The sequence below is a fragment of the Rhinolophus hipposideros genome (assembly GCF_964194185.1).
Source record: "Rhinolophus hipposideros genome assembly, chromosome: X".
Classification (NCBI taxonomy): Eukaryota; Metazoa; Chordata; class Mammalia; order Chiroptera; family Rhinolophidae; genus Rhinolophus; species Rhinolophus hipposideros.
Window position 1 is genome coordinate 117,629,808 of NC_138046.1, and position 18,500 is coordinate 117,648,307.

Sequence of the window (18,500 nt, forward strand, 5' to 3'; positions counted from 1 at the left end):
GGAGAGAATACTTCTGGGTAGCTATCAGAACAGTGGCATCTTCTCAGTGGGGAGTGGATAAGCATTCCACCAATATAGTCACTGCTTGCAGTTGGCCATCATTGAGCTGGTTTTCCTACAGAATTATTGTGGACAGTTCTCCCATTTCCCTTGCTTCTCAAAATTTCTTGCCTTCCAGAATTTTCTTGCCTCACTGTTGTTATCTCAGGCTCCGTGTCCATCTATTTTTAGCTTTCAGATTTTATATCCTGCTTTCTCCATTTCAATTTGATCATGTTAATCTTATTTTCTGCCTCAGTGACTTGAAGTTGGACTACTCCCATTTTTTTTCTAAACCCAAGCGCTTCATTCAGGAAGTGACCTCAGTAGAGTTTTGTTTTAGCCTTTATTAAAGTAATAGTCCAGCTCTTTGTTCAGATCCTCACACGCTATTCTCTCTTCCCTTGCCTGGTTTTTCTCCTAATGCATGTGAGAACTGAGTAGATCTCAGCTTCTTCAAATGTGAGAGTAGCCTTACTGAAACTTCACTGATTCCCCCCCACCAATCTCACTTTCTTTTAACATTCGTTATCATAATTACTTAAATTTGTCAATTACTTTATCTCTTAGAAAGATCGTGTGCTTCAAGTCACATCAAGGTCAGTAAGAATCCGCCTCTTTTTGATGTGGTGGAACCAAATGCATCATTGTCCCTGAAGGCACTGACCCTCTGCCCCTCTTGGTCTATGCCTCCATTATTGCTCTTAGACTACTGACTACAATTGAAAGACCTGTACTCTAGAATCAGGCTGCATGAAATCATGTCCAACCTCTACCACTTCCTACTAGGTGATTGAAGTTTGGCAATTTATTTACATTATTTGAGCCTTGCTTTCATAATCTGTGTATTGGTGGTAAAAACTATTTACCATATTATAATGGAAAGCACTTTGAGCAGTTGCTTATAATTATTTTTTCCCATGCTACAAGAATATGTACAACTTTGGAATAAGGAGAAGTAGTGGAAACTTTTTTTAAAAGCTTGGTGACTGCCATTGCACCTGGACTTGGAAGACTTGTTTATCTGGGTGAAGAAATGTTTTCCCTGTATGAGGGTTTCGTAATCACAGTCAACCAGGCTGATGAGCCTTGCCATTTAAAGTGGTTCCTCTCTTTCTTTCATCTGTGACACCCATACCTACACCATTGGGAATAAGGATATTGATCCAGCTTGTGAGATTCAACAGGATAACCACCGAAGTCTCTTTGAACGCTAGATGGCCATGGTCTCATGGCTAAGGATGACCAGAACTTGACACGGATACTCCTTGAATTTCATACCATGCAGAGGCATTTTTATTTCCTTGTGACCTTGACTGGGGTTTGAACAGGTAAGTGAAAGGGAAGGAGGCACACAATAGAGTCAGCCAAAGAACCAGCATTTAACATGGTCAGCTAAGAAATAGAAAATGAATCTTTTTAAGGTTTTTCCAAGCCAGATCTGGAGAGTTAACTTGTGGAGGGGAGAGTAGTAGTCTTATTATTTTTAAAACTGATCATGAAAATTAAAATTTATCAGAAAAAATGAATTCCATAAAGACAAGGGAAAAGTCATTTATTTAGGAAGGGAAAATGTTACCCAAGTAGAGAGTTTCTGTAAATATGCACTTAAAATAAAAAGAGAGATAACCATTAATGGAATTGTCTGAAAAACATACAAGTACCAAAATTACTCCCATGATGGCTAATTCTAGGCTTCTTTGGTCACTGTAAAATTATAACACCTTCAGTGTATCTTTAACAGCTTTTTAGGAACTTATTAACCAAATGTACAAGTTTTGATTTGGCCATAAAAACTAGGAGAACTATGATTCTCTGGGATTAATGAATAACATTTGTTTATTTGATTTACTTTAAAAATCATTCTAAAATATGCTTACATATCTGTCCTTTCCAGGATGAACTTTATATTGGTTCAGCAGATTGTTTACTGTTTCTTCTTCTTTTTTTTTTTTTCTGTCTTCCCTGCTCAGTGCCCAACCCAAGTTCAAAGGCTGATGAGAGAGAAAATCTCATGAGGAGGTTTTACTCTAGGGAAAGTTGTTCAGTGAATGGGGTTTTGGCGCTCAGGGAAAGATGTCAGGCTCTTCCTGGCTCCTTCTCAGCCTTGTTGCTGTAACCGCTGCTCAATCCACCACTGAGGACGAGGCCAAGAAATTTTTGGACAAGTTTAACTCTGAAGCTGAAGACCTGTCTCATCAAAGTTCACTTGCTTCTTGGGAATATAACACCAATATTAGCGATGAGAATGTCCAAAAGATGGTGAGTGCTCATGGCTACATAGGGGTACTTGTTGCTTCTTAAAGGTTAGATTGCTGCCCATACACCTGAAAAGGGAAATCAAAGATATGCTCTGAGCTGGGAGGTTGGATATTTGCCTCAGTATTTCTGATTCTGGAGTCCCAGATGACTAAACTGAATTGACCTTGGGGTTCATTTGGAAAATTGTTACAAAGTAACTCACTGGTCTCAGTCCAGATTCTTGGAAACCAGTGAACGTGCTACATATAATTGCCACAATAATTCTTATCATAGTTGGGGTTTCGAAGCATTTCATGGAAATGCTGTAAGTGAATGAATTAATAATTTCCCCAAGCCCACAATGTCAACCAGGAATAGCTAAAGACTCTCTAAAATAATATATTAACTGAAAAATGCAACGGGAGGCTTAGTGAAAGGGCTAGCTAGTAATTATCTAACCATTGGTCGGGTGAGGCTAGACTTGGGAATTTCTTCCTTCACTGTCACAGAGCTCTGAGGGACTTCCAAAGGTCACAGAATCCATTCAGAGCCCTCCAAGAAAAAACCATAATTAAAGCACTTCTGAGAAATCTCAGAACTCTCTGGGAAAGCAAGATGCTTTGTTTGACGAGTGCAAGGGTTTAGGGTTTCTTCTCTCACAGATCCCAAAGCAGTATCCTTACACATTTGGTGCTGGAAATTGAGCAACACTATTTAAGAAAAGATTTTTGTGGCACTCATAGAGCAATACATTCCTTCAAAAATGTAGCTCAGAAACTTATCTTTTCAAATGATTAGTAGCTTGCATGTTTAAATTAAATGACTGACATGAGCTCGCAGATCAAATCTGGACCTACTGTCTCATGTGAAATCCCCTAAGAGATTTTTTGTTGTTGTTGTCTATTTTTCTAAAGCTCAAAGAAATCCAGGAGATTTTGACAGCCCAATGTTGTCATAAATCATTTTTTTCCTGTCTCATATTTTGGTCTTACCTCTTTTCATCTCTTCATTGTTGCGTTTTTCTCACTTGTTATTTGGACTTGGTTGGAGGTGCCTGTAGTGTATTGTGTATTTGTTTTCATGCTCAGCTGAATGGTCCTGTGTGGGGTGTGAAGGGATACCAGCATCGTGCCTGAGAGCTCTGGACCCAGCCTGCCGAAGTCCAAATCCTGGCTCCAGTACTTTCTAGCTGGGTGAATTTGAGCTAGTTAATTAACCTCTCTGGATCTTAGCTTTTTTGTCTGGGAAAACTAACATAGTGTTCATATCTGCCTCATAGGGTTGCTGTGACGACTGAATTAATACCCCAGAATCAGGCTTGATGCTTGTGAGCGTGGGAGAACAGTAAGATATCGCTGTTATGAGTGGAAGAGGGAGTTAGAATCGCTGAAGAGACTTATAACAGTTATCTTGAGTGCCCAGATGCTGAGAAAGCCTCTGAGAGAAAGAGATGTAGTGATGTTTACTGAAATCATCTCTGGAGCATGAAGTGGTATCACTTTTGAATTACACCGGTTGATTAGAACAAAGGCCAGAAATGAAAGGGCATAAATGAAAGTGGCCAAACTGCAGAAAGCTGGGGCCTTTTAAAGGAAAGTGAAAATATTTGAATGCAAGAAGCGAGCAAGGAGCCCCGGAGCTTCTTCCGCAAGCAGTGGTGAAGGGTGCATTAGTGAACTTAGGTGCACCTGTGTGGGTTTACCTGGAGAGGGGGCAATGGGTAGGGAGGGAAATGGCCCTTCTATCCTCTTATCAATATACTGATATCCCCTAATGAAACAGGAGCTGTGGCAGGTGCTGTGAGGTACCAAGATGAGCAGGACACTAAGATATGGTAGGCTACTGGTGGCCATGCTTAAAGAAAGACTTTTAGAAATGGAGGATGTTTCCCAAAAGGGAGCAACTGAATGACTTAAGGGGATCAGAGAGAGTTAGGAGGGAAAGTAGAATTCGTTGTACAAAGCCTGACTTAGAAAGAAAAAAAAAATAGCCTGAGATGGAACAAGAAAGGATAGCACATTCACAACTGAATTGGCCAAATCTCTTCGTACAGAACGGTGGTGCCTTTGAAAGATCAAAAGAGATGAATTTACAATAAATAGAAAGAGGTGCTATTTACATTACAGGTGGTAAAACTGGTAAGACTTGTAAAACGAGGCCATTTTCCTTCCCTTTTCTCCCCTACGTCTCTCCCTTTTGGCAACCATCAGCTTGTTCTCTGTATCTATGTGTCTGTTTCTGTTGTATTTTTTCATTTATCTTGTTTTGTTTAGATTCCACGTGTAAGGAAAATCATATAGTATTTGTCTTTCTCTGTCTGACTGACTTTACTTAGCATCATATCCTCTGGGTCCATCCATATTGCTATAAATGGCAAGATTTCATTCTTTCTTTTATTGCTGAGTAATAGAAAAACCAGGCCATTCTTTTAAAAAGCGAGACATTAAAAACTACAAATAGGATCTTGAAGTATTTGAGCAAATGTAAGACCCATAGATCCACTGTGGGTGAGGAAGTATGGTCAAGTGCACTAATGGACCCAGTTCTTTACTCTTCCCTATATCAATGCCCAAGGCTGTGTCACTTTGCAGTGTCATCCCACTGGAGGGGATGTGACTCGGTCCTTCATCATGTGACTTTTAAAAAAAAATTTTATTGGGGAATATTGGGAAACAGTGTGTTTTTCCAGGACCCACCAGATCCAAGTCAGGTCGTTGTTTTCAATCTAGTTGTGGAGGGTGCAGCTCACTGGCCCATGTGGGAATCGAACCGGTGACCTTGGTGTTATGAGCACTGCGCTCTAACCACTGAGCAAACTGGCCGCCCGTGTGACTTACTTTTAACCAATGGGATGTTAGCAGAAGTGACAGAAGCAGAGGCTTGGAATGCACTTGAACAATGGGGCTTCTCTTTGGTACCATTGCCTTTGCCATGAGAACATGCCTGGGTAGCCAGCTAAGGAATGAGAGACACATGGAGTAGTGGTCCCAGCAGAAGTCAACCACCCAAAGTTGTAAGCCAGTCTTGTCAAGCTCAGCAGAGCTGCCTGGCAACCTCCAGTGAGTCTAGGCACGTAAACAATAAACACATGCCACTGAGGTGTTTGGTAGTTTATTACGTAGTATTAGTGCAGCAATAGATAACTAATACAGTAAGGGAAAGTTGGGCCATATTTCAGAGTCGGAATATTGGACTTGTCAGCCTATAGATCTGACCTAGCATGGCGATTTTTAGATCAAGTTGTGAGACTATACCTTCAAATAATAGAAGGCATCAAAACTTGATCAATGTAGTATCCCCAGAGCTCCCTACTTGGGAGAGGTCCATCTGCTACAGACAAGGAGAAAAGCTTGGTTCAAAACAGGTTTCCAAATAGTTAAGAAATTCAGTGAAAACTAATTACCAAACACTTGTCATATCCTATATAATAAATTGCCCCCTTACTTTATAGCAAATACAGCTCTCATGTTTGAGATGGAATATTCACAATTAAATTGTAATTATCTTCTCAGTTAAATTATATTACTTTTTTTTTTTTTTTTGCATTGCCCCTTCTTTGTAAGTTTATTGTTGGCTTGACTTTCGAAATAGGGTCCTTTGTAAATTTTGTAAAAATCTTTGTAAAAAAAAAAGATTTTGTTTTTTTTTTTGCAAAGTCAGAAGCTCTTTAGCGATATAGGAGGTTCACGGAAGAGAGTTTTATTCCTGGAAGAGAGCAAAACGATCCCATTGTGACAGAGGCATCCTGGTTCATTGTTCCAGTATTTGGCAGTAACTATTACAGCTGCCTCAAACAACCTTCTGTGTAGCTGAAGTGGGTGTTGCAGAATGCCCTCGGAGCCCTGGAGATCTCCAAGAACACTTCATAAGACTTGGTGAGGTGTCAGAAGCTGTGAAGAGCTTTCTTTTATAGCTCACTTGTTCCCACTCACGCCTGTTAGAGAGAAAACTAGAATGTGTCAAATATAATCTGTAGTCAATGGTTAAAGAGCATTAGCTTTGGAGGTAAGTACATCTGAGTTGGCACCCTGGCTCTTCCAATTACTAGCTGTGTGACCTAGGGAAAGTTACTTACCCACTCTGTGCCTTATTTCCCTCACTGGTGAAGCAGAGAGAATCACAACTACCTCACAATATTATTTATGAAGATTAATTGAGAAGCAGTTCCTGAGGGGTTGTGTGAGCTCAATAAAGAGCTAAATCATTTTCATTTCCATTGCCACTATTCTAATCATCTCTTGTCTGATCCATTGTTGTCACTTCCATGCACCACTTCCATCATATCACATGCCTGCTTGGGACCCCTAAGTGACTCTCTAGTACTCATAGGGTGAAAGTAAAATTCCTTGGCCTGGAAAGTGCAGTCATGCCTGGAATCTGTACTACTTATCTATTGTGTATAAAATTGCCGTAAGCTTAGCAGCTTAAAGCAACACACATTTATTAACTCACAACTTCTGTGGGTCGGGAGTCCAGGCAAAGCTTAGCTGGTTCCTCTACTTCAGGATCTCATAGGTTGTAATCAAGGTCCTGGCTTAGAGCTGTGGTCTCAGCTGAGGCTTGACAAGGGGCGAATCCACTTCCAAGCTAATGTAGTTAGTGGTAGCGTTCAGATCCTTGTGTGCCACCGGACTGAGGTCCTTAGTTTCTTGCAGGATGCCAGCCAGAGGCTATCCTCAGTTCCTTGCCATGTGGCCCTTTCCACAGGGTAGGTCAGAACATGGCGTCTTGCTGCATCAGAGTCAGCAAGGGAGACAGTCTTCCAGCAAGCTATTCTGCTGGTTAGAAGTGAGTCATGGGTCTTGCTCACGCTCCAGGGGAGAGCACACAAATGTGTCTCACCAGGAAGCAGGGACTGTGGGTGCCGCCTTAGATTCTGTCCAGCACTTGCTTGCCAGATCCTCTGTTTATTTCTGTCAGTCCCTTAATGTACATATGAAAAATGGAGATAGAATGCTTTTCTATCTCATGGGGTTCTTAGGAAGATCAAATGAGGTAAATTACTTTGCAAAGTGCTCTACACACGTCCAGCTCCTACCTACTTTCAGGTCTGTCTTAAGTCCCACCTTCTCCATGAAGGCTTGGCCAAATTGAGTTGCCTGCCCGTCTGATAAAAACAGTAAGCAACTTAAGGACGAGGGCCTTTTCTCTAAAAATAATAAAATAGCTAACTTTTTTGAACACGTAGGATGTATCCGTCACTCTAATAAGCCTTTTCTTATTTGTTAATTCTTCTCATCCTTACAACAACCCTTTGAGGTAAGTCCTATCATTACTCTCATTTTACAGATAAGGTAGCTGCAGCTCAGAGAGGTGAAGTCATTTGCCCAAGGTCACACAGCTAGTCAGAGGTATCTGACTCCAGGAATGGAGCTCTGACTTGCCTCATATGCTACCTCTCTTATATGGTCTAGAGAAGTACAGTGTAGTAAGTAGTTGCTCACTTTAGTCTCTGATAAATGGAAATGAGTTTGTGCGTTGACAGAAGACTATACTGGAGAAGTCTGGAGGAGTCTACTTGCCTACTGATGCTCAAGGTGGGGGGTCCAGTGAGTCTTGCCATCTGATCTGCTTGTTGGTTTCTTATGATGGTAAAAAATCATCATGGCTGCCAAATGGCCATATTCTAGGCAACCTTCTTTGGGGAACATAACTTAAGATCGGAATCTCTGGTCAGTCATGGAGCCATGGAGCTTATTGCAAACTGGTGCTCATTTTTCATGGTTCTCATAGTCATGAGGGGCTGTATTCCCACTAAGTCCACTCTGAGCTCTACTAGGTTCTCCCTTTAGAGCATTCATCCTCGAATCCTGATCAATGCACTCATGTCACAGTGCTGAGGCCATAAATTCCAGGGCCCCACAATGTGAATCATCTGTGAGAATTCACTTCCAGTTCTGGGAACAGGGCCCTTGGGAAAACTAGGCACTGGGCCAGAAAGAGAGAGTGACCAAGAGTGGCCTGGTCACTCTTAACCTAAGCCTTGACCTTCAGCAAAGTAGAGAACTAAACCACTCAGGAAATACTAGATGTTCCACCAGATGTTCTTTGGATCATATCTTCTGTTCTATCTGTTCAAGCAGTGTCGTTCTGACTTCAATTTTATTTATTTTTTTGTCATTTCAGGATGAGGCTGGGGCCAAATGGTCTGCCTTTTATGAAGAACAGTCCAAGCTTGCCAAAAAGTATCCACTAGAACAAATTCGGAATGACACAGTCAAGCTCCAGTTGCAGATCCTTCAGGAGAGTGGGTCACCAGTGCTCTCAGAAGACAAGAGCAAACGAGTATGTGAGCATTCTAGCACTCATCTCAAGAGTTGGAGTATTGGGGGAATATTACACATTAATATCACCCATGGCTGCTTCCTTTATATGCAGAGTATAACGCTGACATTAAAAAAGGAGCTCTGTGCCTAGGTAGGGTGACCTCATAATTTATCATCCAAACTAAAATCCCTTTGAGAGTGAAAGAAGACACTGGTAATAATTTTGTGAGGAGACAGAGTTAAGGGGTTATCTGGGCCTGGTAGTGTGTATGGACACCCTATAAAGAGGCCACTTTCCTGAGGTCCAGGCGGCCTGAAGAATACACTTAGTCTATGTCCATAGCCCTCCACTGGGGGTGATTTTGCCTCCCAGGGACATTTGACCATGTCTGGAAACATTTTTGGTGGTCACAACTTGAGAGGGGTGCTAGTATTGGCATCTAGTGGGTAGGGATGCTGCTAAACATTCTACAATGCATGAGACAGCCCCCAACAACAAACAATAATCTGGTCCCCTTTCCTCTGAAACCTCTTTAACAAGGGGCTAACAACCTCAGATCACACTGCTTTCGGCATGGGTGAGTCACCTCTTTCCAAGACATCAGTTCCAAATATGGGTCCCTCTAATTGATGGAAAGACACTCGCTCCTTCGACTGGTAAGTGCTTTACCTCCACTGTGTTCTGCCTTCTAAAGCCAGATTGCCCTTTCCTATAATAGTCTTCAAATAAATGAAGGCAGCTAGTCTTTTAACAAGGTGAGTCTTTTTCTCTCCAGGCTGAACATTCTTTACTCTGTCAATTTCCCCCTATGCCATGGTTTTGAGTCCCCTAACCAGTCTTTGGTGCTGTCTTCATTCTGTCCATATCCTGGAACCAAACACAGCACTCTGAATTGGTTCTGGTCTGCACGGAGGTGAGCGGGAATGTGACGTTTTGCACCCTGGATTTTCCATTACTAAGCCAGTCTCAGACTATATTAGGTTTTGTTTTGTTTTGATTTTTGACAAATGCCATGGTTGGCTCATATCAACCCTGTTAATGAAGTATCCAAATCTCTTCCCCCAATGTTTCTCTCAAGTGATACCTTTTAAAAGTGTATTCTTAGGTAGCTAGTTTGTCCAAATTCAAGAAAGCCTATATTCACTCCTGTTAAAAAGCAGCTCTCATCCCATCTCTCTAGCCTAGGAGCCAACAAACTGTTTTCTGTAAAGGGAAAGAAAGTGAATATTTTAGGTTTTGTGGGCTGTATTGTCTGTCAAAATGAGCCAACTCTGCTGTTGCAGTGGGAAATCAGCCATAGCTAATACATAAACAAATGGGCGTGGCTGTGTTCCAATAAAACTTTACAAAAACAGGCTGCAGACAGGACTTGGTCTGCAGATCATAGTTTACAGACCCTTGATCTAACCTATTGAAATATTTTTTATCTAAAATATTTGGCTCTTTAACATCAAAGTCTTCTTTCTTAGTTGCTTGTCCTCTGGAACTCTGTGTTCTAATCTGCATCTGTAAAAAGAAAAAATGCATGATAAGAACAAAGATGAAACCATATGGCACATATCTTCCTACAAGTAGATATTTATTATTCTGCATTCTTTGGATCTAATTATCCAACTAGTTATTAATCCACTTTATCTTATCCATTCCATGCTTCCTAATCTTTTCCACGAAGACACCGTGTGAAACCTTGCCCATTGGTCTTTTAGAGTCTAGAGAGCTGATCTAGCCTCGGTGGAACCTGGAAATTATTTTTTTAAAAAGATTCCAGGTAATTCTAGTGTGCAGCCAGAACCGAAAACCACTGAAATGCATATGCGAGCTTGAAGTGTCTGTGAGGAAGGGAAACCCAGGGATGCATGAATTCAATGGAGGAAAAAGGAGGAGATTGAAAAATACAGGTACAGAAAGAGACCACCAGGGCTTTATGCTGTAAGGAATTTGGGTTGATTCCTTTGGACTACGGGATCTTCTTGAAGATTTAAGAATGGGATCTATTTCACAGTTTAGGATAATGACTCTTATAGCAGAGTGAAAGAATAATGGAAGAAGGAAATAGGAGAAGGGAAAACAGGGTCTTTTAGTCAGTGCTTCTTAAATCATCTGCGGGAGACAACTAGTCTTCCCACCCTCCCTCTGTTTCTCTCTCTCTTTCTTTATTACCAATCCATCACAGATCAGTTAAGTTCACTGATGGCATGCCTAGATGTCAAAAAAATATAAAATGATTTTAAAAGTTTATGAACATTTACCCCCTTAGTTCCTGTACTTATCACAGAATGGGAACAAGCCACGTGCTGACTTGCGCTGATCTCTGGACCATACTTTGAGTAGCACTGCTTTACTCTACTTCCTTTACTCTCCTTTACCTACAGGGTAAAGTTTAAACTTTTCGACATGGCGTAGAAGGTCCCTCATGATCTGGCCCCTGCTTTCCTCTCCATTCTCACGTCCTCCACTTCCCTCAACCCGCACTACTACTGTAGTTTCCGTCAATGTCATCACTCCCTGAAAATGCCGTGTCTTTCCCAACCTCCTTCCACCTTTTACACTCTTCCCTTTATCTCTGTTCTCTACTTGACCAATTTCTACTTCTCTTCCAAGACACACCTAAAATGTCCCCTCCTCTTTGAAGCCATTCCTGAATCTCCAGGTAATTAATTTATCCACTCCTCCCCATACTGCCACGTTACTTTTTGGTGACAGTTCTAGCACTTATCAGTCTGTTATGTAATTATTGATGTCATGGCTGCCTCACTGTCCCATGACTGTGGGGTCCTCGTGGACCAGTGACTTGTTCACATAAGAATTGTCAGAGTGTAGGACATAGTAGATGGTCAATAAATGTGCACTCAGTGAATGCTGAGTGAAACAACAAATGCATTTCTCTGTGCATGCATAGCTGAGAAACATTTTGGGGATTTTGGTACAGCTGTTTGTTTCAGTCTCTCCACATATATTTATTACATGTTTATAAGACTCAGTGCTAGTTGATAGTGGGGATATTTAACTGAATTATTCCTGCCTTACATAAAGGAAGATACTTGGCAAGAAGATGTGAACTGCTGTGTTTTGAGGCATTAAAAAAAAATCACATGGCCAAAAGGACATCTTTCCATTAGCATTCTCTTTAGCATATTTTCCATTTTTAACATCGTTTATTATCTTTAATTTGCAGTTGAACTCAATTCTAAATGCAATGAGCACCATCTACAGTACCGGAAAAGTTTGCAAGCCAGATAATCCACAGGAGTGCTTATTACTTGAACCAGGTAGGCTATTAATTTTGAGCAGTGATAATAAAATTTACTTTTTTATTCCAAGTTTTAAAAATGAGATTAACGTTAGATAATGACATCGTGCCTTTCAGATGGATAATCCAAAGATGATAAGATTCCAAATATGTGTGTTTCAGCACATAGATGAACTTTTCACTTTTAACAAAACTTCATTTTAAAGTCTGTGATGGGTGATGAGGGTAAGGGGGATAAAATATATGGTGATGGAAGGAGAACTGACTCTGGGTGGTGAACGCACAATGGGATTTATAGACGATGTAATACAGAATTGTACACCTGAAATCTATGTAAATTTACTAACAATTGTCACCCCAATAAATTTAATGAAAAAAAAAGTCTGTGGCATGCACATAATTTAATTAAGTTAGTAGTTAATTAAATGATGTCAGTGGTGCATTGTATCTGAAAAAATATTTTGGAACTATAATGAGGATGAGGACATTAATGACTCATGAGATTTCATTTCATAACTTTATGACCTTGATGTCTTCCAGCCTTACTTTTAATTTGTGTAATTGTTTACAAATACAAGTTTATTTCCCTTTGATTGCTTTGCAATAACAGGTTTGGACAACATAATGGGAACGAGCAAAGATTACAATGAAAGACTCTGGGCTTGGGAAGGCTGGAGAGCTGAGGTCGGCAAGCAGCTGAGGCCATTATACGAAGAGTATGTGGTCCTGAAAAATGAGATGGCAAGAGGATACCGTAAGTTTGCTGGTCTGTGGAGGTCCTGAAGCTCTGTTTGGGGCCATGGGGCTATTGCTCATGAATTATCAAGGCTGCCCTTTGATATAATGGGTATCCCTAAATTAATGATCATCTGCTCAACAATTCACGTCGCCTGTCTCAAAGAAGAAACTACTAGGGAATAAGGAAAGATGGATCAACATTCTACAGTTTAAAGAGCTCCGGAGTGAGACTCAAGTACAGCGCCTCAAACAAATCAGTTGTCTGGGAAGTCCCCAAGGGCTTCTGAGCTCATCTGGGGATTGAGTAGGGATTCTATTGTTCAGAAAGGATGGGAGACAGAGACATCATCTCTCACCTAAATTCCCATCTAGCTACAGTTCGTTCTCAAAGGTCACTTGTGTGTTTACCTCAGGGTGGTGCCACAGAAAGAAAAAGAATCAGATCGATTTACGCTGGAAACCCACTATTTTCATCAGTTGTAATCATAACTCGAATCACGTGGTCATCACAATCTTAACGTGGGGAGGAATTTCCGTATCTGTTAACGTATTCTCCTGCCTGAGTAATGAGCTGAAGCCATGGTATTATGAGTAATTTTAGGCTTTGGTGATTCACACCTCCTGGGGTTGAGTGAGGAAGGTTTTTTTTCATCTATTGTTTCTACATGTCTTTCCCTGCCACTTGAACTCACATTCTCAAGCCATAGGCAAACTGGAGACAGTAGCTCATCATCATATCCTTCTGTCCAACTATTTATTTCTGTCCTCATTTTCCTGATCATCCATTGCCACTGTGCATGTAAAAATAGAAATTGTTAAAATACGTTTGTAAACTGTATTAGCTAATACCCTAACACAAGCTCGTGTTTCCTGATGAGATACTACATGAAATACACACAGATGTACCGTGTATACATTTGATTTGCAAAGAAAATACAGGCTCCTGGTGGCAATGCCTAACATGAGTTGGGTTGGATTTGAAACTAGAAGGCCCTGGACAAAATGAGAATTTGAAAAACTCAGATCCCATTGCATGTTTTAAAGCTGAAAATGCAAACTGACTTACGGAGAGAGTAGAGACCCAGGTTAGGAGAGTAGGAGTATAGCTGTGTGCCTTAGCAGCTGTGTGATGTGGACAAATGATTTAACCACCTAAGAGCAGGCCGTTAATCTGCACAGTGGGGATTGGAATAATGTCAACCTTGGAGAGTGTTTGCACTTATTAGATAAAACAATGCATTTCAATTTCTTATACAGAGTAAGTGCTTAACAGACATTAGCGAGTGTTATTATTCACTTACATCCCTTTGAGTTGATATTTATGAGGGCAATAAAAATGTGACAGATCTCTGGATTTTTTAAAAAACTCCCCGGCAAAGCTAATCTATGTATACTGTGCTTTATCTCTTCTTTCCCTTATGTTCTTCTCTTTCTCTTTTTAAAAAACAGATTATGAGGACTATGGGGATTATTGGAGAAGAGATTATGAAACAGAGGGGCCACTTGGCTTTGAGTATAGCCGTGACCAGTTGCGTAAAGATGTGGAACGTATCTTTACAGAGGTAACCACGGAACTGTACACAATGACAGATGTAGGGCAGGGCACGGGAAGAAGGGATAGGGACCAAAGGCATTCTGGCTTGTTCTGAATACACTGGGCAGCCATTCCCAGGCCTCAGAGTTATGGAATATTAGAGCTTGAAAAGATTTTAAAGAATAACAGGGCAGCTCCTACAGATGTTCAGAAATGCTGTGCTTTCCTCCCCTTTTCAGCCACTAACCAGCAACTACCAACAGCAGGATTAAAAGAAGGAAAGATTATAGGAAGGACCGGTTTTTAGGTTGTAAGAAGGGATGGTGTTGGCGGGCTACCTGGAGCCAGCACTGTCTTCCATTGTTAGCAGTCAGAGCCTTTGCTTCCTTCCTCCGGACGATCAATACTATTGTTTTCTTCTCTTTGACTAAGGAAGCCTTCATGGAGAAGGGAGAGTCCATTGAGTAGAAGTATCCCATGGACACTTCTTAGTGTCTCCCTCTTCCCTCATTTTCACCCCATATCTCCGCCTTACCCCTGTGCCTTCAAACTTCTTAGGGGAAGCTACTCTGTCATAGCCATTGTTGGGTAGAGCTATTAAAAATGGAAGGAGAACAATCAACACTCCCGTCAAAGTAATGGGCAAACGATTTGAGTAAGGACATCATTAAAGAAATGGCAAGTAAGTGAGTAAAGTGTTATGAGGAAAATGCAAATTAAAAACATAGTTAAAACAACCACATATCACCAAAATGGCTGTGGTTTGAAAAGACTGACAATACCAAGTGTTGCTGAGGATGTGGAGATCCTGGAGCTCTCATACACTGCTGACTGAAATGTCAAATGGTACAGCCACTTTGACAAGTAGTTTGACAGTTTATTAAAAGGTAAACACACACTTACCATATGGCTAAGGTGTTCCACTCTTAGGTGTGTATATGAGAGAAATGAATACAAAGACTTATACCTGAATGTTCATAGAAGCATTATTCATAATAGCCCCAAATTGGAAACAACCCAGTTGTCCCCAAACTGGTGAATTTTATCCATGAGATATTAAGTGAGTCAAACTCTGATGTAGTCATATAATGAAATGCTACTCAGTAATAAAAAGGAATGAACTACTAACACATGCAATAACATGGATGAACCTAAAAAACATGGTAAGTGAGAGAAGCCAGATACAAAACGTCACGAGTTGTATGATTTTATTTATATGAAATGTCCAGAATAGGCAAAACTATAGAGCTAGAAATCAGTTCAGTGATTACGTGGGGTTGGGGGTGGGAGTGGGATTGACTGCAAATGGGTACCAGGAAACTTTTTGGGGTGAGGAAATGTTCTAAAACTGGATGGTGGTGATGGTTGCTCAAGAGTATAAATTTACTAAAACTCCTGAAACTATACACTTAAAGATGGGTGAATTTTATGGTATATAAATGATACTTCAATTTAAAAGCAAAGGAAGTAAGTAGCATCTTAAAAATGAAGATTTTTTTTTCATCTGCTTTCATTTTGGGATCTGTATTCCTCTAGGTGTGTCTATTGCTTTATGCAGTGGAGCTAGTCATCACCAGTGTCTGGGAAGAAGGAACGCTTTCAAGCTCTCCAGAACATTTGAAAGAAGAAATTAGAACTTAGGGAAATTCTACTTGTCTAAAGAAACTTGTCTTTTTAGTGTTGAGGATTGGAAATTGGAGCAGGCTTCTCTCAGTCTTAAACTTTCTTCCTGGACTTTTCAGATTAAACCATTATATGAACAACTTCATGCTTATGTGAGGGCAAAGTTGATGGATACCTACCCTTTCCATATCAATCCAACTGGATGCCTCCCTGCCCATTTGCTTGGTAAGAAACTCCAGGAATTCTTTGTGTACTTTGCTCTGTGTTATTTCCACCAATAAAGCTGTATTTTGGAGTGAGGCCTAACATAAAACTTTTGAAAAAAAAATCTGTGAATGGAATTAGTAACATTATAGAAATCATATTTGGAAAGCACTGTCTTCAATAGAAAAGTCATTTTAAATCGTTGTCTATTGCATTACTTTATTTTATACATAAACTGTTATTCTGTTGGCCATAATCCAAAGGATAAAAGGGTTATTTAAGATAACTAGAGAAGGAACTCCAAGTTCAAATGAAAGTGGAAATGGGGGTAAAGAAATCTTACTATTCAAGTTGGTTGGCTAGGCTCTTGAGGTAGAGTTTAGGATTTTAGTATCATATTGTCAGAGGAAAGAAGCTTGGTAGGCTGGGGGTGGTCGGTCATGAGAGAGAGTCTTTCTAAAATTAAGGTATAGCCTGAGTGAAAGCTTCATACGTTCATTTTAAACTGTATGAATTATTTTTGCTGAAAAGTACTTGGTTTGGAATCATATGAGTAAAGAATGATGTCTTCATCATGGAGGAAGATGACTAACTTAGGAGGAAAATCAGTCTTCCAAGAACTTTGGATCCTGCTACGGAGCCTTTGTAGACCATGGAAAACCTGGGGTCCTTTATTGAACCTCCTAATTTCTATCCAGAGAATGGCTATCCTCCACTTTCCTCTCTATCACCACAGAAGCTGAGGCCAAACTTAATACACATCTTTGAAAAATTCACATCATACATACATAACGTTCCAGTTACAGTCAAACTAAGTTGCTGGTAGCTGATTCTTCTTCACAGCCAAGCCTCTCTCTCAGAAGGAGAGAATTTGGACAAAGGACCCGTGGAGACTTTTTATTCTAAAGCAATACGTATATAAATACTCTCTACAACCTCTTTAGGCATTCTTTGTAATTCAGTTTCTGCTGAAACTTGTCTGGTGTGATGTGGCTCTTTCTTCCTTCCAAGGTAGACTAATCTATTGCTACTAACTATAAGAAAGTTCTACCTGTGTGGAACTGAATCAACACCCCTCTAATGCCTTCCATTCATTATGCCTAATTCCATGCTATGAGGTTACCCAGGGTATGTCCATTCTTCTACAATGTGGCCTTCCAGATATTTGTAAATAACCATTGTAGAAGACATAACATAGTACTTGGCACAAGAATATGTACTCAATGCATTTTAGTGAGTATTACTGATATCATCATGTATACACTGTTTTCTCGTCTTAAATGTCCCATACAGATTTTTAACCATTCTTTAAAATCTCACTTTTCTAAGTGTTCTCCTTCGGACAAGCTATCTTTTGTTGATGTCCCTCTTCAAATATCATGCTCAGAACTAAACAGTGATTCCAAATGAGATTTGACCAACATGGAGTAAAAATGGTACCATGGCTCCCTTTGTTCTAGAACAATGATTCTATTTATTTATGTTAAGGTCACATTTGGGTTTTGGAAGCCATGCCATAGTGTTGGTTGGGTCCCTTTTGGTCTTTTACATGTGGACTGTGTTTCAGCCTGATGTCACATATCAGATATTTCTATAGTGGATAGATTTTTCTTTAAAATTTAAGCATAGAACTTAAAACATAAGTTCATTGGTATATTCTTTATGTAGTTATAGAGCCCCATTCCTTTGGTGTCACGATTCTGTTCCTGCTATTAGATTGACATTTTTAGATCCATCTTTTCAGGGTCTCTGGCTTTGAAATTCAATTTAACATGTATTTGAGATGTTTGAAAACTCACCCAGTGAAGTGTTTTGCTATAGTATAGTAATAAAACTGGAACTTAGTCACTAGTTAGTAGAGATTCCTGAATGATGATCCTATATGATCTCTTTTGAATCCAACATTAGGGATTACTAATAGTTTAATTTATAGTATTTTGTCCCTTGGATGGTGGATTATATGAATATGTTTCTAATCTATAGTAGCTGTGATGTTCCATATATTTAATAAATTGTGCCTTTCCACTGTAATTTTAAATAGGAGAAACTGAGACGATTTCCTAACAAGTTTTGTCTAACCACAGAATCCTCTGCTGTTTTAACCTTTTAGAAGACGTAGAAAAAGAGGGGACTGTTGAAAATTTAAAATAAGAGAAGAGAAAAAGAGGTAGTGAAAAGGAAACACAGAAACCTGATTAAATCTAGAATACTATATAGCCTGTTTCCCAATCTCACCTCATGCAGTATGTAAATATCAAGTCTATACTTCTATTGTCCATGTCATGTATTAACAAAATCTTTTCTTAACTAGGTGATATGTGGGGTAGATTTTGGACAAATCTGTACCCTTTGACAGTCCCCTTTGGACAGAAACCAAACATAGATGTTACTGATGCAATGTTGAACCAGGTAGGAAGAAGAGGTCTTGAAAATGAAATCTAAATCCTCATTTCTTTTTACGGCATCCTTCTCTTTCTATCTTTCATACATGAAACCATGTAAATATGAGTAAAACAATTTCAAGCTAATTTAAACTTATTTCTTATGTAACTTTCTTTTCATGGAAAAGTGGTTTACGAGGTTAATAACATCAAGTACCTTGAA

At 39.9% G+C, this 18,500-nt stretch overlaps 1 protein-coding gene across 1 annotated transcript in view; it reads left to right on the top strand.

Moving 5' to 3' along the window:
• Positions 1-1,934: 1,934 nt before the first annotated feature.
• ACE2 (angiotensin converting enzyme 2) overlaps positions 1,935-18,500 on the top strand; it is a 39,254-nt gene continuing 22,688 nt past the window's right edge. The window contains exons 1-7 of the mRNA XM_081043603.1: positions 1,935-2,301; positions 8,407-8,565; positions 11,723-11,816; positions 12,408-12,551; positions 13,985-14,097; positions 15,812-15,917; positions 18,208-18,305. Of these exons, the coding sequence (XP_080899729.1) occupies positions 2,116-2,301; positions 8,407-8,565; positions 11,723-11,816; positions 12,408-12,551; positions 13,985-14,097; positions 15,812-15,917; positions 18,208-18,305 (900 nt within the window). The 5' untranslated portion in view covers positions 1,935-2,115. The remainder of the gene's footprint in view (positions 2,302-8,406; positions 8,566-11,722; positions 11,817-12,407; positions 12,552-13,984; positions 14,098-15,811; positions 15,918-18,207; positions 18,306-18,500) is intronic.